Raw genomic sequence first — 17,090 nt, 5'->3', positions numbered from 1 at the left:
AAAGCGCAGCTGACCAATGGCAGAGGCGCAGGGAGGCGGGGCGCTCCCACTGTGTGACAGCTGTCTGGACCAATAGACATGTCGCCCGCGGCCTATAAGAGTCCGCTGGGCGCTAGGCTACGGGCTCTAGGGTCGGTTGGTCGTCGCCGTCGGTGGTGTGCCCTGGGTTTGCCTCGCCGTCGCTGCCTCCCAGTCCCTGCAGCCGCGCCCCTCGCCTTGGCCCCGGCCCAGCCGCTCTCCCTGCCCTTCTCCCCTTAGCCACCCCCCCGGTTTCTGCCGTCGGGGCCCGGGGCCGGGCTAATGATGCCGTCGGAGAGTGGAGCTGAGAGCCCGGACCAGGCAGCTGCGCAGGTGGGGACGGCTGCGGCCTCGGAGGTGGCCACGGCCGCCCCGGCAGGCGGCGGCCCCGACCCGAAGGCCTCATCGGCCTCCCTCGGACGGCACCTAAGTGGGCTAGGCTGGCCACAGGTGAAGCGACTGGATGCGCTCCTGAGCGAACCGATTCCCATTCACGGGCGCGGCAACTTCCCTACTCTGAGCGTGCAGCCCCGGCAGATTGTGCAGGTGAGAGGGCACTGGGAGGGATTATGGGGTCTCCAGCCTGAGGTTCTTGTGCTGGAAGGCACCCAGAGTCTGTTCGATTCGCTAGACAGCTAGGGAACCTGAGGCTTAAAGAGGCACAGGGACTGTAACAAAATCGCACAGCCTATGGATAGTAGACCATGCGCCCTCCCCACTTGGCTCTCCCTTCCCCCGCCTCTGGAGAGCCCGATCGAACCGTTCACCCTTGCCTTAGCTAGGAAATGGGAGGAGAATGGGGAGGGACTTGGCTGCGGGAAGGTGGGGTGGGGAGAGTGGCGGGTGAACAGATCTGCCTCCTCAGACAAGAGATACCAGGCAGCCCTGAATGGGTAGGTGTTCAAAATCGGGGTTTTTTCACCCCCAAATCGTCATGGCTGAGCCTCACCACCCCCACACCCCTTCCCTCTCTCGAGGTTCTAGGGTCAGATTTTGTCCTGTGCTCCCACAGCTCTTGGCTCAAGAGCCCCGTGGCTAAGTGGAAAAGCCAAGAAATCCCAATAAGGACTCCCTCCCTCTCAACTGGGGTTGTGGCAGGAGGAGATTAAGCACCATGCTGGACCTGGTGGCTGCATGCCGAAAGGCAACGTCGGGCGTCCAGTTTAGGTGTCTCTCCTCTTCCCCAAAGTTGGAAATGAAGGCTGACCCTGCCTCCTGAAGAACAGGAAAAGAGAATTCTGGCAACCCCTCTCCCCATCCTCAGACTCCTTTTTCCCTTTACCTAACTTTTCAGCACCCCTAAAATTACTCTTCCATTTGCGTAACCTAGGTGCTGTCATACTCTGAAATGCCAGAATATGGTAATTACTGTGCCCATTTTGTGGCTGGGGAAGCTAAGGTTCCAAAAGGGGCAGTGAGCTGCCTAAGACTACCTAAAGAAGTGAAAATCAAACCAAGAGAATCATAAGTCTTCCTGGGAGCCGCCTGCTGCAGGTTCAAGGTTTCCCACCCCCTTCCCCAGCTCCTAAGACTCAACTTCTGAGTCTTGGGGAAGTCTTCTGATAGAAACCAGAAAATCCAGCTACAATTCCTGGGTATTCCTGCCAGTAGACAGACTTTCCTTCGCTGGAGTTATCCATAGAAGCTAGTGAAGCAGGCCACTCCCCTGCCTCCAATTGCTTCCACTGAGGAGGAAGGTTGTAGGCTAGGGGATTACCTCGCCCTCCCTCCCAGGGAATGGGAGGGGGTGGGGGCAGATTCCCCAGGGCTGACTCACCCAAAGCCCCAGTGGTGCTCACTGAGGCATTCCTCTGCTGCCGGCTGTCATGGGGTAATTAGGAAAAACCAATTGAGGGTTTTTTTTTTTTCCTTAGGACTCTCAGGTCAACCTTGGGGCCCCAACTACTGTATCTCCAGGACTGTTGTCCCAGACATGGGGGAAGGCAGAGCCCAGTGCAGAAACACCGCTCTGCAGGGATGAGATGTGCTCTGGAGGGGAAGTCCCTGCCAAACTGCCTTAACTGGTGCCTGCTCTGTGTCAAGCCCTATTCAGGACACTAGGGCCATGGATATGACTGGGACCTCTGGGAGCACTTCTCTGCCTTTGAGATGCTCCCTGCCAGGTGGGGGGGACTGCAGGCCAAAAGGAGCTGACTTTACAGGGCAGTAATAGTACAGTGTTCTCCTAGACTAGGGCCAAAGATGTCACAGAACAGGGAGCTGCTAGCTGGCATGGGGAGAGGCAGGGGAGACTTCAGAGCTGCACCAGGAGGCTGGACATCTGGCTTCAGGGCCTGGACTGTTATCAGTTTTGCTGGGCCCAGTGTCCCCATCTGTTCAATGGGATGGGTTGGACTACTCTCCCAACACCCTTTCAGGTTTCAGAATCCAAAAGGAACAGGGACCTTCACCTGCCTGCACAATCGCATCCACAGGGAAGGACGTCCATCTCCTGGTGGGAATCAGCAGCTGGCAGCTTCACAAACTATTGGAATATATATGTGTGGTGGGAGGTGCTGCATGTGTATGAGGGGGTGGTAATGGGCTTGGTGTGTGTGGGGATGGGGGCCATCCATGCTGGCTGTGAATGGAAGTGGGAGGTGCTCCAGGTGGGGGGAGTAGAGGAGGGGTGTTGGGTGTGTGTAATGGGGGATGCTGGCTGTCCATGGTTCAAGAACCAGAACCTTTCTCCCTCTGTGCACCCCCCCCTCCCAAGACGTTGCCTATGGCAGCGATCTGAGCAGTTAGAGATGCTATTCCTGCTTGTACCTGAGCTAGAGGGACCCATTCTCCTGTAGGAGGCCCCCCTGCCCATAGCTCTGGGAGGCCCGGTTCTAATTAACCTCAGCCACTTATTGGCTGTGTGACCTTGGATAAGTCCTTTGCCCTCTCTGGGCCCAGGGAATTGAAGGAGGCAATCTGATCTCTCCAGCTGCAGCCAGAGGGCTTGCATCAGGCAGCTCCAGAGTCAAGTGTGGCAAGCCCACTGGCTGACAGCACCTATAGTCCCCCTGTAGGTCTTGGCAGCGGCCCAGGAGCAGAGTGGTTCTGGAGAGGCCCTTGGCACAGGAGAAAGGAGGGTGCAACTGCTGCCCCCTTCGTGGCTGGAAAGTCTGATTCAGGAGGTTCCAAGCTGCCCTGCAGTCTTTGGGTGTGGCGGTATCTGGGGTCCGCCTGCCAAGCTGGCTGTAGTCACACCTGGGAGAAAGAGACAACAGCTGCTGGCTGGCTGACACAGGAGATTTAACAAGGGTATTGCTACCTCCTCACCAGGCCAGATGCCATGCCCTGGGGTGAGCATCAGCCTGGGAGCAGGAGCTGGCACTGAGTAAGGCGCAGTCAGCTCTGTTAGGACCTGGGAGGGGGCTGGTCTGCTCTGCAAGTCTGGCAGGGTCCTTGGGACAAGGTCTTGCCTGCTTCCCTCCTTGGCCCTGCAGGGGCACGGCTGTCAGGCTGTGGGTTGCAAGTCCCACAGGCTAGACTGTAGCAACTGGCCCCTTACTTCCAGCTTCCCCAGTCTGTCTGGCCAAGGCATCTCCCAAACCCCACCTTCCTGTTCCTAACTACCCTGGCTCTGAGCTTCAGTGACCGGACGGTCACCCTCACTCTGAAATTTTGAAAGACAGGGAGGATTAGAACCCTGGGTTATGGTCTCTGCTCCTTCTAAACCCTGGGATGGCAATGTGATAGAATGAGAGTCAGCCACACCTGGATTTGAAGGTGCCTCTAAATGATCTTGGGCAGATGACTACACTCCTGTGAGCCTTGGTTTCCCCATCCATAACTTGGAGAGCATAAAGATCTATCCCCTGTAGATTCTGCTGAGAAGGTCCAGGCATTCAACAGGTGCCTGATATTCCCCACCCCACCCAAGCTCCTCCCCTCCATGTTCCTGATGGCCAGTTGCTTATCCCCATAGCCATTACAGTACCTTCCCCCAGTCAGGGTCCTCCTCCCGGAAGCCTTCCTGGAGGGAGCCGCCCGCCTCAGATTGCCCCACTGCAGCTTGCCTCCTCAGCACTTAAGTGCATTCTTTGCGGTAATTCCCTGAGAAGCGAGGAGGGCAGCCCAGCCCAGTGCTGGGCGCTGACTTGGCAGCAAGGCGGGGTTGCAGAATCACTCAGGACAGGAATGCTGCCTGGTCACTTTCAGGATGGTGTGTGAGTCCTCTGGGTTGCTAAGAAAACCGAATGTCTGGGCCCAGCTTCTTTCTTCTCCCCACACTGTCCTAGGCCCAGAGAGATGCCTCTGGCCAAAGGAACAGACCTTTGCCTGTGGTGGTCCTGTGTCAGCAGATGGGGTCTGCTACCTCTCTTCCTACTTGGGCTGGGTGCCGAGCGCTTCCCGAGATGATCACCCACCTCCTGTCTCAAGAGCACAAAGTGCCTGAGTTTTAACTTCCAGCCACTTCTAAATGACGCCCTCTCTGAACCTTAGGTATTTCGCCCCCGTAAGCCTCAGTTTCCTCATCTCCAAAACAGGTGTAACATGTGCTTCACAGGGTCCTTGTAAAGATGAGTTAAGATGAATGTGTGTGTCATAGCCAAAAGAGCATGCATGGACTGGAGAATCCAACTGACCTGGGCTCTACTCTCTGACCTTGACACGATTCTTAACCTCTCTGTGCCTCAGGTCCCCCATCTGTGAATTGGGATACTGATGCCCAAATACAGGATCATTGTCAGGGTTAATGTAGTAATGTGGGTGAATGGGAATTACGTTCCCAACACATTTGAACAGTTAGCATCATGCCTGGCACAAAACAAAGTGTTTCACTTGCAGTTTTAGAGAGGTAGAATCGCACAGTGGTTAAGACCTGCACTGGTCTAAGAACCTGCACAGATTCACCAGCTGCGTGACCCTGGGCAAATTACTTGGCCCCTCTGTGCTTCTATTTCTCCATCTGCAAAATGGCATTCATCGTATCTACCTCACAGGGCAGGTAATTGAGAATTATGCAAGTTTATAGCCTAACGTATAAAGTGCTTAGACCGGGACCTGGTATTTAGTAAATTCTACGCGTCTGCTATCATCAGTGCTATTCCTTCTGAGTCTTTCCTCTAAACAAGTCATACTCCAGATTAGGAAATCAAAGTTGAGAGGGTTAAATGGCTTTCCAAAGGCACGACAGCTGGTGCGGGGTCAACATGGTTGATGTTGGCGTGATTATGACGGGGAAGCCGGTGGTGGACCCCCGGGTGGGGGGGGGGGCCCAGATTCCCGCCACCTCTCCCTCCCGCCGTCTCCCCCGCAGGTGGTCCGCAGCAGCCTAGAGGAACGGGGACTGCGCGTGCACGGTGTGCGATTGCACGGCTCGGCTGCCAGCCATGTGCTGCACCCTGAGAGTGGCCTGGGCTACAAGGACCTAGACCTGGTGTTCCGCGTGGACCTGCGCAGCGAGGCGTCCTTCCAGCTGACCAAGGAGGTGGTGCTGGCCTGCCTGCTGGACTTCCTGCCGGCCGGGGTGAGCCGGGCCAAGATCACGCCACTGACGCTCAAGGAGGCGTACGTGCAGAAGCTGGTGAAAGTGTGCACGGACACGGACCGCTGGAGCCTCATCTCGTTGTCCAACAAGAGCGGCAAGAACGTGGAGCTCAAGTTCGTGGACTCGGTCCGGCGCCAGTTTGAGTTCAGTGTGGACTCCTTCCAGATCATCCTGGACTCCCTGCTTCTCTTTGGCCAGTGCTCGTCTACGCCCATGTCTGAGGCCTTCCACCCAACGGTGACAGGTGAGAGCTTGTACGGGGACTTTGCCGAGGCGCTGGACCACCTGCGGCACCGCGTCATCGCCACGCGCAGCCCCGAGGAGATCCGCGGTGGCGGCCTCCTCAAGTACTGCCACCTCCTGGTGCGGGGCTTCAGGCCGCGGCCCAGCACCGATGTGCGCGCCCTGCAACGCTACATGTGCTCCCGCTTCTTCATCGACTTCCCAGACCTGGCGGAGCAGCAGCGCACGCTGGAGCGCTACCTGGAGGCTCATTTCAGCGGGGCCGACTCAGCCCGCCGCTACGCCTGCCTGGTGACGCTGCACCGGGTGGTCAACGAGAGCACCGTGTGCCTCATGAGCCACGAGCGTCGCCAGACGCTGGACCTCATCGCCACGCTGGCGCTCCAGGCGCTGGCTGAGCAGGGCCCCGCCGCTGCGGCCGCCCTGGCCTGGCGCCCCCCGGGCCCCGACGGGGTTGTGCCTGCCACTGTCAGTTACTACGTGACTCCTGTGCAGCCTCTGCTGGCTCGGGCCCACTCCTATCCCACCTGGCTGCCTTGTAACTGACTCAGACCCTCACCACAAGGGACTGGGCCTTCCCTGAGGGAGTGGGGCCTCCCGGAGTGTGGAGAGGAGGTGACCAGAGACAGGCGGCCGCTGCCAAGTGGCCCCGCACCGCTGCAGGGTTGGGCCTCCTACTAAACAGAAGAGACCCCCACTCATCCCCGAGTGAGGCCCCCGTGGGCTTAAGGCCAAGCTGGGGTTCTTGGTAGACAGAACCACACTTTTGGACCAGCATGGTTGTGGGGTGCAGGGGCTGTTTTGTCTTGGGGGCCAATTGCCCTCAGGACACGAAGCATGTTTGGGGCGATAGCCTCCATGCTCATCGTCTTAGGTAGATTTCTGCGGCCTAGGAAGGTCTTGGGTTGGTTTCCGTGGCCTAAAAAGGGTCTTTTCGGCTACGGCCAGCCCACAGTGATCCCTGCAGCCCACACAATGACCAAAATATGGTATGGTATGTGAACTACTCACTTCGGGTTGGGCCGGACCCCTAACAAGGCCTGGCCATCCAACCTGGCTAATCACCGGGAGGAGGAAAACTGAGGCACGACGCAGATACCTGGGTTTGCAAAGGGATGGGTTTAGCCCAGTCCCCAAACACCCCACCCCAAGCTGTCAAGGTGTGCAGTGGGCAGGCGCTAGGCTGCTGGGGGGGGTGGGGGGGGCGGGACACACTCCAGGTCCCCTCTGGGGTGTTGTTCCCTTCCCGTGTGTTGTGAGGATCCCTCCTGCCTGGGAGCTTGTTCTCCGAAGGGTGCTGGACCCAAAGTGGCCACAGCCAAGTGCTCTCCCCAACTGGCCTGGTTATGGGTCCCCACTTGGAGGAAGGGGAACCATACCCCACCCCCTTTCCGATTCCTCTGGATTTGTCACCATTTTGCACTCTGAACACCTGCCAATAAAGATTGTCTACACTAAGCCTAGCACCATGCTTTCTCTTGGGAGAATGACCTTCCATGGCTGTGGGGGCTATGGCTGCCTCTTCCAGCCTGCATCTGGCTTGCATTGAGGGCAGGGACATTTGGGTACCCTGGTGTCTGAGTCCTGGCTGTAGCTGGGGGGGTTTCACCTCCTTGTCTCCATACCAGCCCCAGCTGGAAAACTGTGCTAGGGGCTCGTGTCTCACGTGTGACTTGTACCTGCAAATTGCCACAGCAGGTCTCTTGTGAAAGAGTAAACATTGCAGTGTTTTCCTACCTGGAGTCCTAATGACCCTGGACTTGGCCTTACACTCCAGTGCTCAGGGCTGCTTGACCCCAGCTCTGCCCACCCACTCGGGAAGCAGGTGGAGGACAAGCGGGATGAATCTGAATTGGAGACCCGTTCAGTAGTGGCAGCTAAGCCTGGGGGACTTGTAGCATCGCCCAGAGCCAGAGCCCAGGTTTGGCCTCCCTACCTGGCCGAGGTTCTATCCTCGGTGGGGGTTCTATCTTCTAGGGGGAGGTTCTATTCTCTGGCACCCTCTCTTATTCCCAAGGGCTGATGGGCACACTCTGGTCTGCTCTAAATAGGTCCCCTAAGAGGGGCAGGGTCTCTTCTTCCCAAACCTAGCTGGGGCCATGCCAGGCTGTCCAGCATGAGTGGCAGCTGCACGCTCTCAGGGAGCTATTCCCTCGGGGCATCAGCCAGTCACTGGCCTGGACGCTGCCCACTGTTTACCCAGCCTCTTTGATCCAAGGATTGCAAAGCCCTTAACACAGACAACCTCATTAGTGGTTTCTGAAGTGATGGCTTGAGGTTCTAGTCAGGGTGAAAAAAACAAGGCCTCAGAGGAGGCCCCAGGTGACCTGGGTGAGCCCAGCCAACTCACCGGCTCAGTGAGTCTCTACGGGGCTCAAAAAGGCCGGAAGGGTGAGTGGAAACACTTTCTTGGCTTGGTGACTAAAAATAGCGCCCCCCCTCCACCTTGGCTGTGCCCACCCAACTAGGGACCTAGGAGAGATTAAGTTTATCCCAGCTCCTGAGTTGGGCACGTGTAAGCACACAGGCTTAGCTTGTTGGGGTGGGCACTGGGGTTCACCCAGATGTGCTTGTTTCAGAGAGTGAGAAAGCTAGAGACCCACAGTAAGTGTACACATGGCATTCAGCCCATCATGTGCCAGCGACCCCTACAGGAGTTGGAATACATCAGCACCCAAAAGACCAAGCAAGATTCCCTACTCTCATGAAGATTATACTCAAATAGGGTGGACAGAAAATAAACTAGAGTATGTCTTCTTAGAAGGTCAATAATGCTTAAAGTACACAGCAGGGTAAGGGATTGGGAGTGCTGGGGTATGTGGTTTTAAAAAGTCAGGATGGACCTCATCGAAAGGGTGACATTTGATTGAACACTTAAAGGCAATGGATAGCAAGCTAGGCAGATGTCTGGGGAAAGAGCTTCCAGGCCGAGGGAATTTGTCAATGTGCACATGCTCCCAGCAGGCGTGTCTGGGGGAGGGCACGTGTGCCTGAGGGTGTCTGGCTGGCCTTGCACAGGCATGTGCTCGCCGCTGCTGGTCTGCAACATGCATGGGCGTGAGATGTGGGAGAATGTGAGCCAGGAGTTCCCAGTAACAGCTTCCACTACTAGAGTCTTTACTCCAGGCCGGGCACTGTGCTACAGCCTTCGCGGTCACTACCTCTCGTTTCGTTCTCGAGGGAAGAGCAATCATTATCTCCACGTTTACGGGCAAGGAAGCTGGTGCCAGAGAGGTCAAAGAGGTGTGGCTGACTCCAGAGCCATTGCTGTTAACCCCCACACTCTCCCGCCCCTCCGCTCTGATTTCACGTGGATGAGCGTGACAGTATGTCTCCTGTACATCTGTGTGATGGGGCATCGTTGGCATGTGACAGTTTGCATTACTGTGCACTTGCCATTTTATGTAGGACCATGGCAGGGCAGCAGTGTGCCAAGATGTACGTTTTCTTCATGTACATGACACCAGCCATGACTTGCGGTGACTATGTCAGAGGCCCATGGTGGCAGCAGGTGCGCCTGTGGGTGTGTTTGGGGGTGGTGCCGTGTTTCTGGGTGTGAGAAAAACAGTGACTCGGTGGTTGGCATTGTTCTCTCCGGGACAGTTCCTGGAACCATCTAAGATGCCAGGGTAGGCAGGAGTCAAGAACTGGGGATCACAGCCAGAGAGGGGAAGGTGGAGGGAGGAAAGCCCCACCCCCCAGCCCCACAGTGCTCACCAAGAAGCAGTCCACCCAGCCCTTATGACCCATGGTGGGTGGGGGAGCTCCAGAGCCGGGAGACGCATTGCCGTGAACTTTGGGGAACAGAAGACATGCCCCCGGGCAGTGACATGATGTGTTGGCCCCTCCAGTCCCACTCTCCACCCTTGGTGCTTGGTGCCCTGGGAGGCTGACCTCTATGGACTGTGGGTCAATGGCTCCCTTGTTCTCAGCCTTCCTGTTGGTTCAGCCAATGAGAGACCCCGGCACTGAAAGGAGGAGGAGAATGGGATGTTTATTCCGCCTCTTCCCTCCCCCACCAGGTTGCCACGGTTGGCTACATTTCTCAACCAAAGGCCACTGTTCCTGTCAGGGGCCTTCTCCACACACCTGCACCCTCCCTTTCCTGTCCCCTTGTAAAGGCTCCCCACTGTTGCTGGCCTGAGAGAGCTGCACTGTCGTTGGTTAGTTTCTTAAGCCCAGCCCATATTTCTGGAAATAACCCCTTTTAAAGTCTCATTCCGGTTTGAGTGTGCCCTGTCTCCTGCTGGGGCCCTGACAAACGGGTCCCTGTTGTCGCTAGCACAGTCACACGCGATCCTCCATGGATCGTCATGCTGCCATGTTATCACAAATGTGCACGACCTCCTCGGTGTCACGCACAGTCTCACACGTGCACGCCCAGCCCCGAGCTTCCTCGTCACATCCTTAATCAGGGGAGACATCCTGGAGAGGGTCAGCTCTGAGCCAGATCAAGGGGGAAAGCAGTCTGCAAATCAGTCACCAGGGCCAGGTTGCCAACAGAATCTAAGCAGAAGGTGTTATGTGACAGACACACCAAAGGAAAGGCAGCAAGGACACCTGCAAAGTGAACCTCAAAACCACATGCCTCCGTCTCACGTTATTGAAATTTATTCTTCCTGAATGTATAAATCAGGGGATTGATTCAATATACATTCATTTTGCTGAATTCTACAAGTTCTTGGTCGTAAGTATGCTCCTCCCCCCTTCCTTTTATTATCAGGATACTTGAATAAATATGCTCCCATTTTTCATTTAAAACTTTGCTTAGGATTTTTATGTTAACACCACCTCTTCCTGAGAAAGAGGTGCCCCCCGCCCAAGCCAGCAACTTATCATCTTTCTGAGAGGCCACAGGCACACCCCCTAGTCGGAGAGGGCAAGGACAGCGGGTGAGGGAACAAGGGATTTCTCAGAACGTTTCCCATCACACAGGCCTCCCAGCTTTGTCAGTCTGAGAAGCGATGGCATCGACCAAAACGGGGACCCCAGCTGCACTGCGACTTAGGAACGGCGACTGTTTCTTAAAAGAAATCCTTTTCATTTTCACAGTGGAGACGTTTGCTCCTTTCTTAAATAATCTGATTGCACCTCAGAGGACCTGTTGTAACATTTCCAATCATACGGTGTCGGCCAAAGTCAAATGCAGATTATATAAGGAAACTCAAGAGAACAGGCACCTTCCCCAGAATTGAGCACCTTGCCACTGTTAAGTGCAAGGCTCCTGTAAAGTAAGGACGGTGCCAAGGTTGTGTGGGATCAATTCGGTTGTGTAAGGTTGTGAGACGTCTTCCTGAAGGAAGTGCCCAGGGAAGGAGCAGAATCCAGGAGTCCAGATGCAGACAGTAGAGGCTCTGAGGAACTGGGAGGAGCTGGAAAGAATAATGTCAAGAGCTTTAATTACCTCCTTCCCAAAGCCACCCAGCCCCACCCAAACCCTTCAACATTTGCCTCGAGAGGGGCCATTGTGGAGAGAAGGTACAGGACATTATTCCGGGACAGGGCTCCACTGGCTCCTGCCCAGGAAGCGATGGGGGCTCCTGGGGTAAGGAGAGGTTCCCTTGGGCCTTTGTCCTTGGCTGGGATCCCCACTGGTCTGAGCAGCTGGAATGGAATGTTCCTGGGAAGAAAAGCCTTCCCTGCCTCCACCTCTCCCCTTATGGAGTTCCCTAGGACCAACAGTGGGGGGAGAAGGGGGATCGTTCCAGGGATTCCTGATATGGCGATGCTCTGGAGAAGCAAAGGCCCACACTGCCTGGGGGCTCTGTCCTAGCAGCCTCTCCTGGGCTAGGTAGATTGGCCCACTCAAACATTTACAAATCTCCACTTTGTGCTTAGTGTGACCTCTCATTTAATAGTCTGGGGTTATCTCCTCCCCAGCTCCCCAGTAACACAGACGCGCACAAGAAACCGGCTCGGAGAAGGGGAGTCATTTGCCCAAGGTCTTCCGGCGGAAAAGTTACAGGCAAGCACTGAATCCCACATCTGTCTTGTTCCAAGCTTGGGGCACTTTCTGCCCCACCATGGAGACTGTTGTCCTCCTCCTCTGCCATCCCAGGCCCTTTGCTCTCCTTGGCACCAAACATCCCAGGTGTGCAGGGAGAGGAGGTAGCCCTCCAAGGCAAGCCCAGGCCCTGAGCATCGCTGGCCTGCCCTTGCCTGAAGCCAGGTATGCTGACTCAGCCTGACTCACCCCCGGAGCCCAGACAACCAGAGTGGGGAGCCAGCTTCTAGGGGTGTGCCCCAGAACTTGGTGGAGATGATTGGGGAGGGGGGGGTGCACCTTCTGCCACATTTCCAGCATCTCATCACACCCCTCCCAGATCCAAGGACCAGAGGCCAATGTACCCAGACTTAAAGGGTAAGAGCCCAGGGGCGCCTGGGTGGCGCAGTCGGTTAAGCGTCCGACTTCAGCCTGGTCACGATCTCACCCCGCGTCAGGCTCTGGGCTGATGGCTCAGAGCCTGGAGCCTGTTTCCGATTCTGTGTCTCCCTCTCTCTCTGCCCCTCCCCCGTTCATGCTCTGTCTCTCTCTGTCCCAAAAATAAAATAAACGTTGAAAAAAAAAATTTTTTTTTAAAAAAAAGGGTAAGAGCCCAGATCCCCCACCGTCAAATGGAGCCCTCATTAGCCTGGTAAATGAAAAGCCGGGTAGCCTAGTGTTTAAAGGACCCCTCGTTTGCAGGTTCTAGTCCTTGGGTAAGTCATCTGCCCTACCTCGTCCTCAGTTTCCTCAACCACGGAAATGGTTGTGCTTTTCCCAGCTACTCCCCTTTGCAGAGTGGTTGGGAGGACTGAAATGGATAGAAGGTAAAGTGCCTAGCACGGAGGAGGTCGTTAAAATATTCAGGAACCAAGGATTCTCTTCCCCTATCACTCCTGGCCAGGGTTCATCAGGTACTAATGGGGGAAGAAATAGTCTGGGGATCTCCCAGCTTTCCCAAATGCCTCCTCCCCCAGGCTGTAAAGCAGGGAGCCTCTCTTTTATCTCTGAGAAGACTGGGCGGCTGAATTTTCTCTGGGGACCTGGCAGGTGAGGGGAACTGCAGGCTTGGAGGCACCTCGGCCGTGACCTGTTGTTTATGCCGAATCTCTAGGAAGCCACCCTGGTCCCCAGACGGCCCCAGGGTGTACCAAATCTGTGAGGAGCGAAATGACTCCAGCCTTTCACTCAGACGGCGACCACCAACAGGGGCAACCTCTTTTTCCAGGACAGTCTCTCTTGATGAACCTTCCCCTGAGGTCCGGGGCTGGGCCCAACCAGAGGCCCAACCGTACGCCCCTTCTCTAAATGACCGCCACGACCCGCTCGGTCTGCCAGACCCTTAAAACTCAAGGCCAAAGAAGGCCCCCTTGCACCCTGCAAGGCAGAAAAGGGGCTAGTCGGGGGCGGCGACCGTGGGGATAGAGCCTGCTTCAGGCCACGCCCCCACGCCCCGGGAAGCAGCCCCACACTGCCCTCTGGTGGCGCCTCCCAGAAACGCCCTCACTTGGCTAGGGATCCCTAGAGAGGGAAGGGGGCTTATCCAGGGAAAGGGCAAATTCTGAATTAGAACCTTGAACTCATCTCCCAGCCCAAACACTGGCCTAAAGAAAGATTCCTGTTCTCATTTCCCTTTGCTGAGATCCCAGAGTCACGGCTAGCCATCGATGTTCTCAATGCACGAGTCTCTCAAGATCCTCAGGGCTGGAGCCATCAACAAAAGTGTTCAAAAAGTTGGGGCAGAGCGGGGTCAGTCATCCGACCAGGAGCTATAGTTATTTGTGAAGGTATAAATATAGCCCTCCAACAACACAAATTGCCCAGCCCCGGAGGGTTCCCTGGGATGGCGACTGCCAGGGAAGGCTGCCTAGACAAGAGCTGGGAAACACAAGCCCTTAAAAGCAGAGACCCTCTGATTCACTGCTCCTTCTTGAGCTCCTGGACTGAGTAGATATTAATGTTTGTTGACTGAGGAGAAAATGGAGGCTCCTAGAGGGGGTTGGGTGGGCCAGACAGGGGTGGGAAAGTAATTTTTATTAGTTGGCTGAGGAACCCTGGGTGGAGTCCTGAACCAAGAGCTGGGGTTCAAGTCACTGAGTACTGTGTGCCCAGGGCCAAGGCCTTTGGTGAGCAGTGGGACATCTGGAAGGGGGGAGGGGGGAGGGGACCAGAACTGCCAGTGACACTAGGACCAATCTCTATCTCCCACACACACACATCACTTCCTCCAGCAAGAACCATCTCTAATGCCTCACCCCCCACCGCCTCCAAATCAGGACAAAGCTGATTACCAATAAATCCCAGAGAAGGCAATGCTGTGATGGCACAGAGCACTTTACACAATTAGCTAAAAGCTTCTCTGGACCAAGTGCCCCTTTCCTGTGCAACCCAGAAAACAAACAGTCCTGGCTGTAGCCCAGTGCTGCAGCCTGAGCTCCTGTGTCACCTCCAGGAAGTCCTTGTTTTCTCTGGGCCTCTAGACCCTGAATGAACTGAATAACTTCAGAAGGTTCTCCCTCTCTCCGGGGAAGCCAGAGGACACCAGGGCCCCTCACTGCTCTCCTGGTCCCCAAGCTCACTCGGACTCCCTGAGACCTCCTCCTGGACTTCCCTCCCCTAGCCAAGAATGGGTTTGGGAAAAGCCTGGCTGTTAGAAACCAGCCCCAACGTTTAGTACCTGAGGAGAGGGAGAGGAAGGGCTGAGAGTCAGGTGAGGGCCCCTGGGGCTCTGCCTTTCAGAGAGCGGTTTACCTGACCCTCAAAACTCTAGGATTAAGCCAGACTCCAGTGACTCTGACATTCTCATCCTACCCTTTCTTCCCTATTCCCAAGCCCTGACATGAGGAAGGACAGCTATGTTCAGAGAGGGACTAAGCAAACCAGTCCAAAGAGGAGGCAGAGTTGTTCTAGGTCACATAGTAGATAGGCTGGACACCAGCTCTCTAGACCCTGCCCCCGGGCAGGGAGGAGTCACTATGGAAAGGACACACAGGCTTGGGACCTAGTTCTGTCCAGTGCTGGGACGTGACCTTGCTGTAAAATGAGGGCTTTAAATTAGCTCCTAGATCCACCAGCAAAAGCAGTGCTTGTTTCTAGGTGTGATTTAAAAGGATAAAACCTTCCTCTGACTGATGGGGGAAGAATGACCTCTGCCCTGTGTTAACCTCACTACAGCCCTTCTCAGGGGTGAAGATAACCACTTCACAGACCAACAAGGGAGGCTGCAGTCCAATCAGTCCAAGCAGCAAAACGGCAGCCAGGCCATTCACAGCGGAGGGGGGGCAGGAGGGAGCAGGGTGCTGATAGGCATGTGGACAGGAAGAATAGTAGCCAATCTCATTTCAGGTCTGGCCCTTTAAGGCCCCCCCCTTCTAGAAGTAGATGACATACCTACCCCCTTGGGGCCTGTTAAAGGATGTCACCTGGCTCCATGACTGGCAGAACCATCTTAGAGACAGGTTGGGGGTGGGGGACGGTGGAGGAACCTTAGGAGAGCAGGTAAGGCCTTAAGCAGTTACCAAATACCCCACCCAGGTTATCGAAGTCAAGATGTACTTGACTTGGCAAAATTGCTTGAGAGCATGAGAAAAGATCTGTCTCCTAGAAGTGGAAGGGCCTAAGTGTGATGGGAACAAATCCTCAATCTCTCTGGGATTCTGTCCCCCCAAATGGGAAACGGGCTTAGGAGAGAACTTAGTGGTACATTGCTGGCCCAGCCCCCACCGCATCCTGGGACCTCATTATTCTGTCCTCCCCGAAGGTCTAGAGCTGGGCGGCGCCAGAAATCAGCAGTCTCAAGGGCAAGACTCTTCTTACAGCCACAAAGGACCCAGAAAAGGCAACGCGGGTGTAGGGAGGGAGAGGTGGATGGCCTGCGTCAGCGCAGCAGGCTCCCAGTGGTGAAAGTTTGCCGGCAAACCCCTCCTGGAATCTGAGCATCTTCAATTTTTCCAACTCTATAATGGGGACTTGGTGCTACCACCTTACTCCCCAGAACCCAGGAGGTCTGGGAGAGGCAGTAACAAAATGGACAGCTTTATTAGGGACCCAGCGGAGGTCCAGAAGCCCCACGGAAGGGAAATCGGGGCCCTGCACCACCCCGCCCCGCCCCCTCAGATGCGCCAGCCGCTAAGACCGCACCTCAGCCTCCTTTACTGGGCCCCTGGCCCCCCGACTGTCTCTTCCTGGGGTCCGTCAGTCTGTCCATCCGCGTCGGTGACGCCGTCCATCCAGCCGACGTCCCGATCCGTCGGTCGACACCTCGGCGATGGCCTGTCAGGGGTGGCCAGGGGTCCCCGCGCTGAGGTCAGCGCTGGGGGGAGGCGGGGCCGCGGGGCGGACTTCGGCGGAAGGGCGAGTCGGGCTCGGGGCCGTGGCCCCGCCGCAGGCGCCCGGCGCCCCAGGGCACGCAGCCACCCAGGCCCAGCGCCGAGGCCAGCAGCGCGGGCGGGCGGCCGCGGCGGCCGCGGCGCGGGCCCTTCTTGAGGCGCGACCCGTGCGCCGCCAGGTAGAGCTCGGCCTGCGCCACGCCGCCGCCCAGGCGGCCCAGGCTCTCGGCGCGGTGCGCTAGGCGCAGCTCGGCCGCCAGGAAGACGCGGTGCAGCTGCAGCACACGGCTCTCCAGCTCCGACACCAGGCGCCGGCGGCCCTCCACCTCCAGCAGTCGCCGCCGCGCTTCGGCCAGCTCCAGCGCGCGGCCCCCCGCTCCCGCCGCCGCCGCCGCCGCGCCCCCTGCCGGCCCGGTGCCCCCCGCACCCACGTTAGCGCCCTGGCGCCAGCGCTGTAGCTCCTGCCCCTCCGCCGAGCCCGCCCACGCCCGGGCCGCTTCGGGCGGTGAAGAGACCTGAGCCGGGGTCGGAGTCAAGGTCGGAGTTGGGGGCGGGGGCTGAGGGGACGACAGGAGCTCCCGGGGCGGCGGCGGCGGGGACCCCGGTTCCGCCGTCCCTTCCTGGGCCCCCGGGCCGCAGGCGCTGATGCGGCAGCCCGGCATCCCCCGCCCCCCGGCGGTCTGCGGCCGTCGATCCGCTGGTCTGGCCAGCTGCCCCCGCGAGGGGGAGGACGGACGCCGCGCACGCGAGAGAGATGCGGCGGCAGCTCCCACGCCAGGCGCCGGTGCATCTTATAGCACACGGGGCGGAGCGATGGACAGCACAGCCAACCAGAGACTGGCATGCCTGAACCCGCCTCCCCGGCCCCGCCGGCTCGGGACTTTGCCCAAACCCCTCGGGGCCCTGGCCCTCGTCCGGCTCCGCCCTGCTGGGGCGTCCGGTGCCCATCCACTTCCCCCCAAATTTGGGGTGTAAAGAGGACCTCATCTTCTCTGGTCTGGTCCCTAAGTCATAAACTCTGATAGTTGGTGCT

At 57.1% G+C, this 17,090-nt stretch overlaps 2 protein-coding genes across 2 annotated transcripts; one reads left to right on the top strand and one right to left on the bottom strand.

The window, feature by feature from the left end:
- Positions 1 to 93: 93 nt before the first annotated feature.
- On the top strand, positions 94 to 7,204 carry TENT5B (terminal nucleotidyltransferase 5B). Its single transcript, XM_045476226.1, has 2 exons — positions 94 to 564; positions 5,273 to 7,204. Exons 1-2 carry the CDS (start codon positions 301 to 303, stop codon positions 6,290 to 6,292), a joined length of 1,284 nt encoding a protein of 427 aa, XP_045332182.1. The 5' UTR covers positions 94 to 300; the 3' UTR covers positions 6,293 to 7,204.
- A 3,134-nt stretch (positions 7,205 to 10,338) lies between these two features.
- Positions 10,339 to 16,817, bottom strand: TRNP1 (TMF1 regulated nuclear protein 1). The gene is made up of 2 exons (XM_045476225.1): positions 15,870 to 16,817; positions 10,339 to 11,118 (listed from the first exon to the last, which is right to left on the bottom strand). Exon 1 carries the CDS (start codon positions 16,717 to 16,719, stop codon positions 16,036 to 16,038), a length of 684 nt encoding a protein of 227 aa, XP_045332181.1. The 5' UTR covers positions 16,720 to 16,817; the 3' UTR covers positions 10,339 to 11,118; positions 15,870 to 16,035.
- Between the last annotated feature and the right edge of the window lie 273 nt (positions 16,818 to 17,090).

The sequence above is a fragment of the Leopardus geoffroyi genome, chromosome C1 (genome assembly GCF_018350155.1).
Source record: "Leopardus geoffroyi isolate Oge1 chromosome C1, O.geoffroyi_Oge1_pat1.0, whole genome shotgun sequence".
Taxonomy (NCBI): domain Eukaryota; kingdom Metazoa; phylum Chordata; class Mammalia; order Carnivora; family Felidae; genus Leopardus; species Leopardus geoffroyi.
Note: the sequence above shows the minus strand (reverse complement) of the source record. Positions and strands in the feature narration are given on the sequence as shown.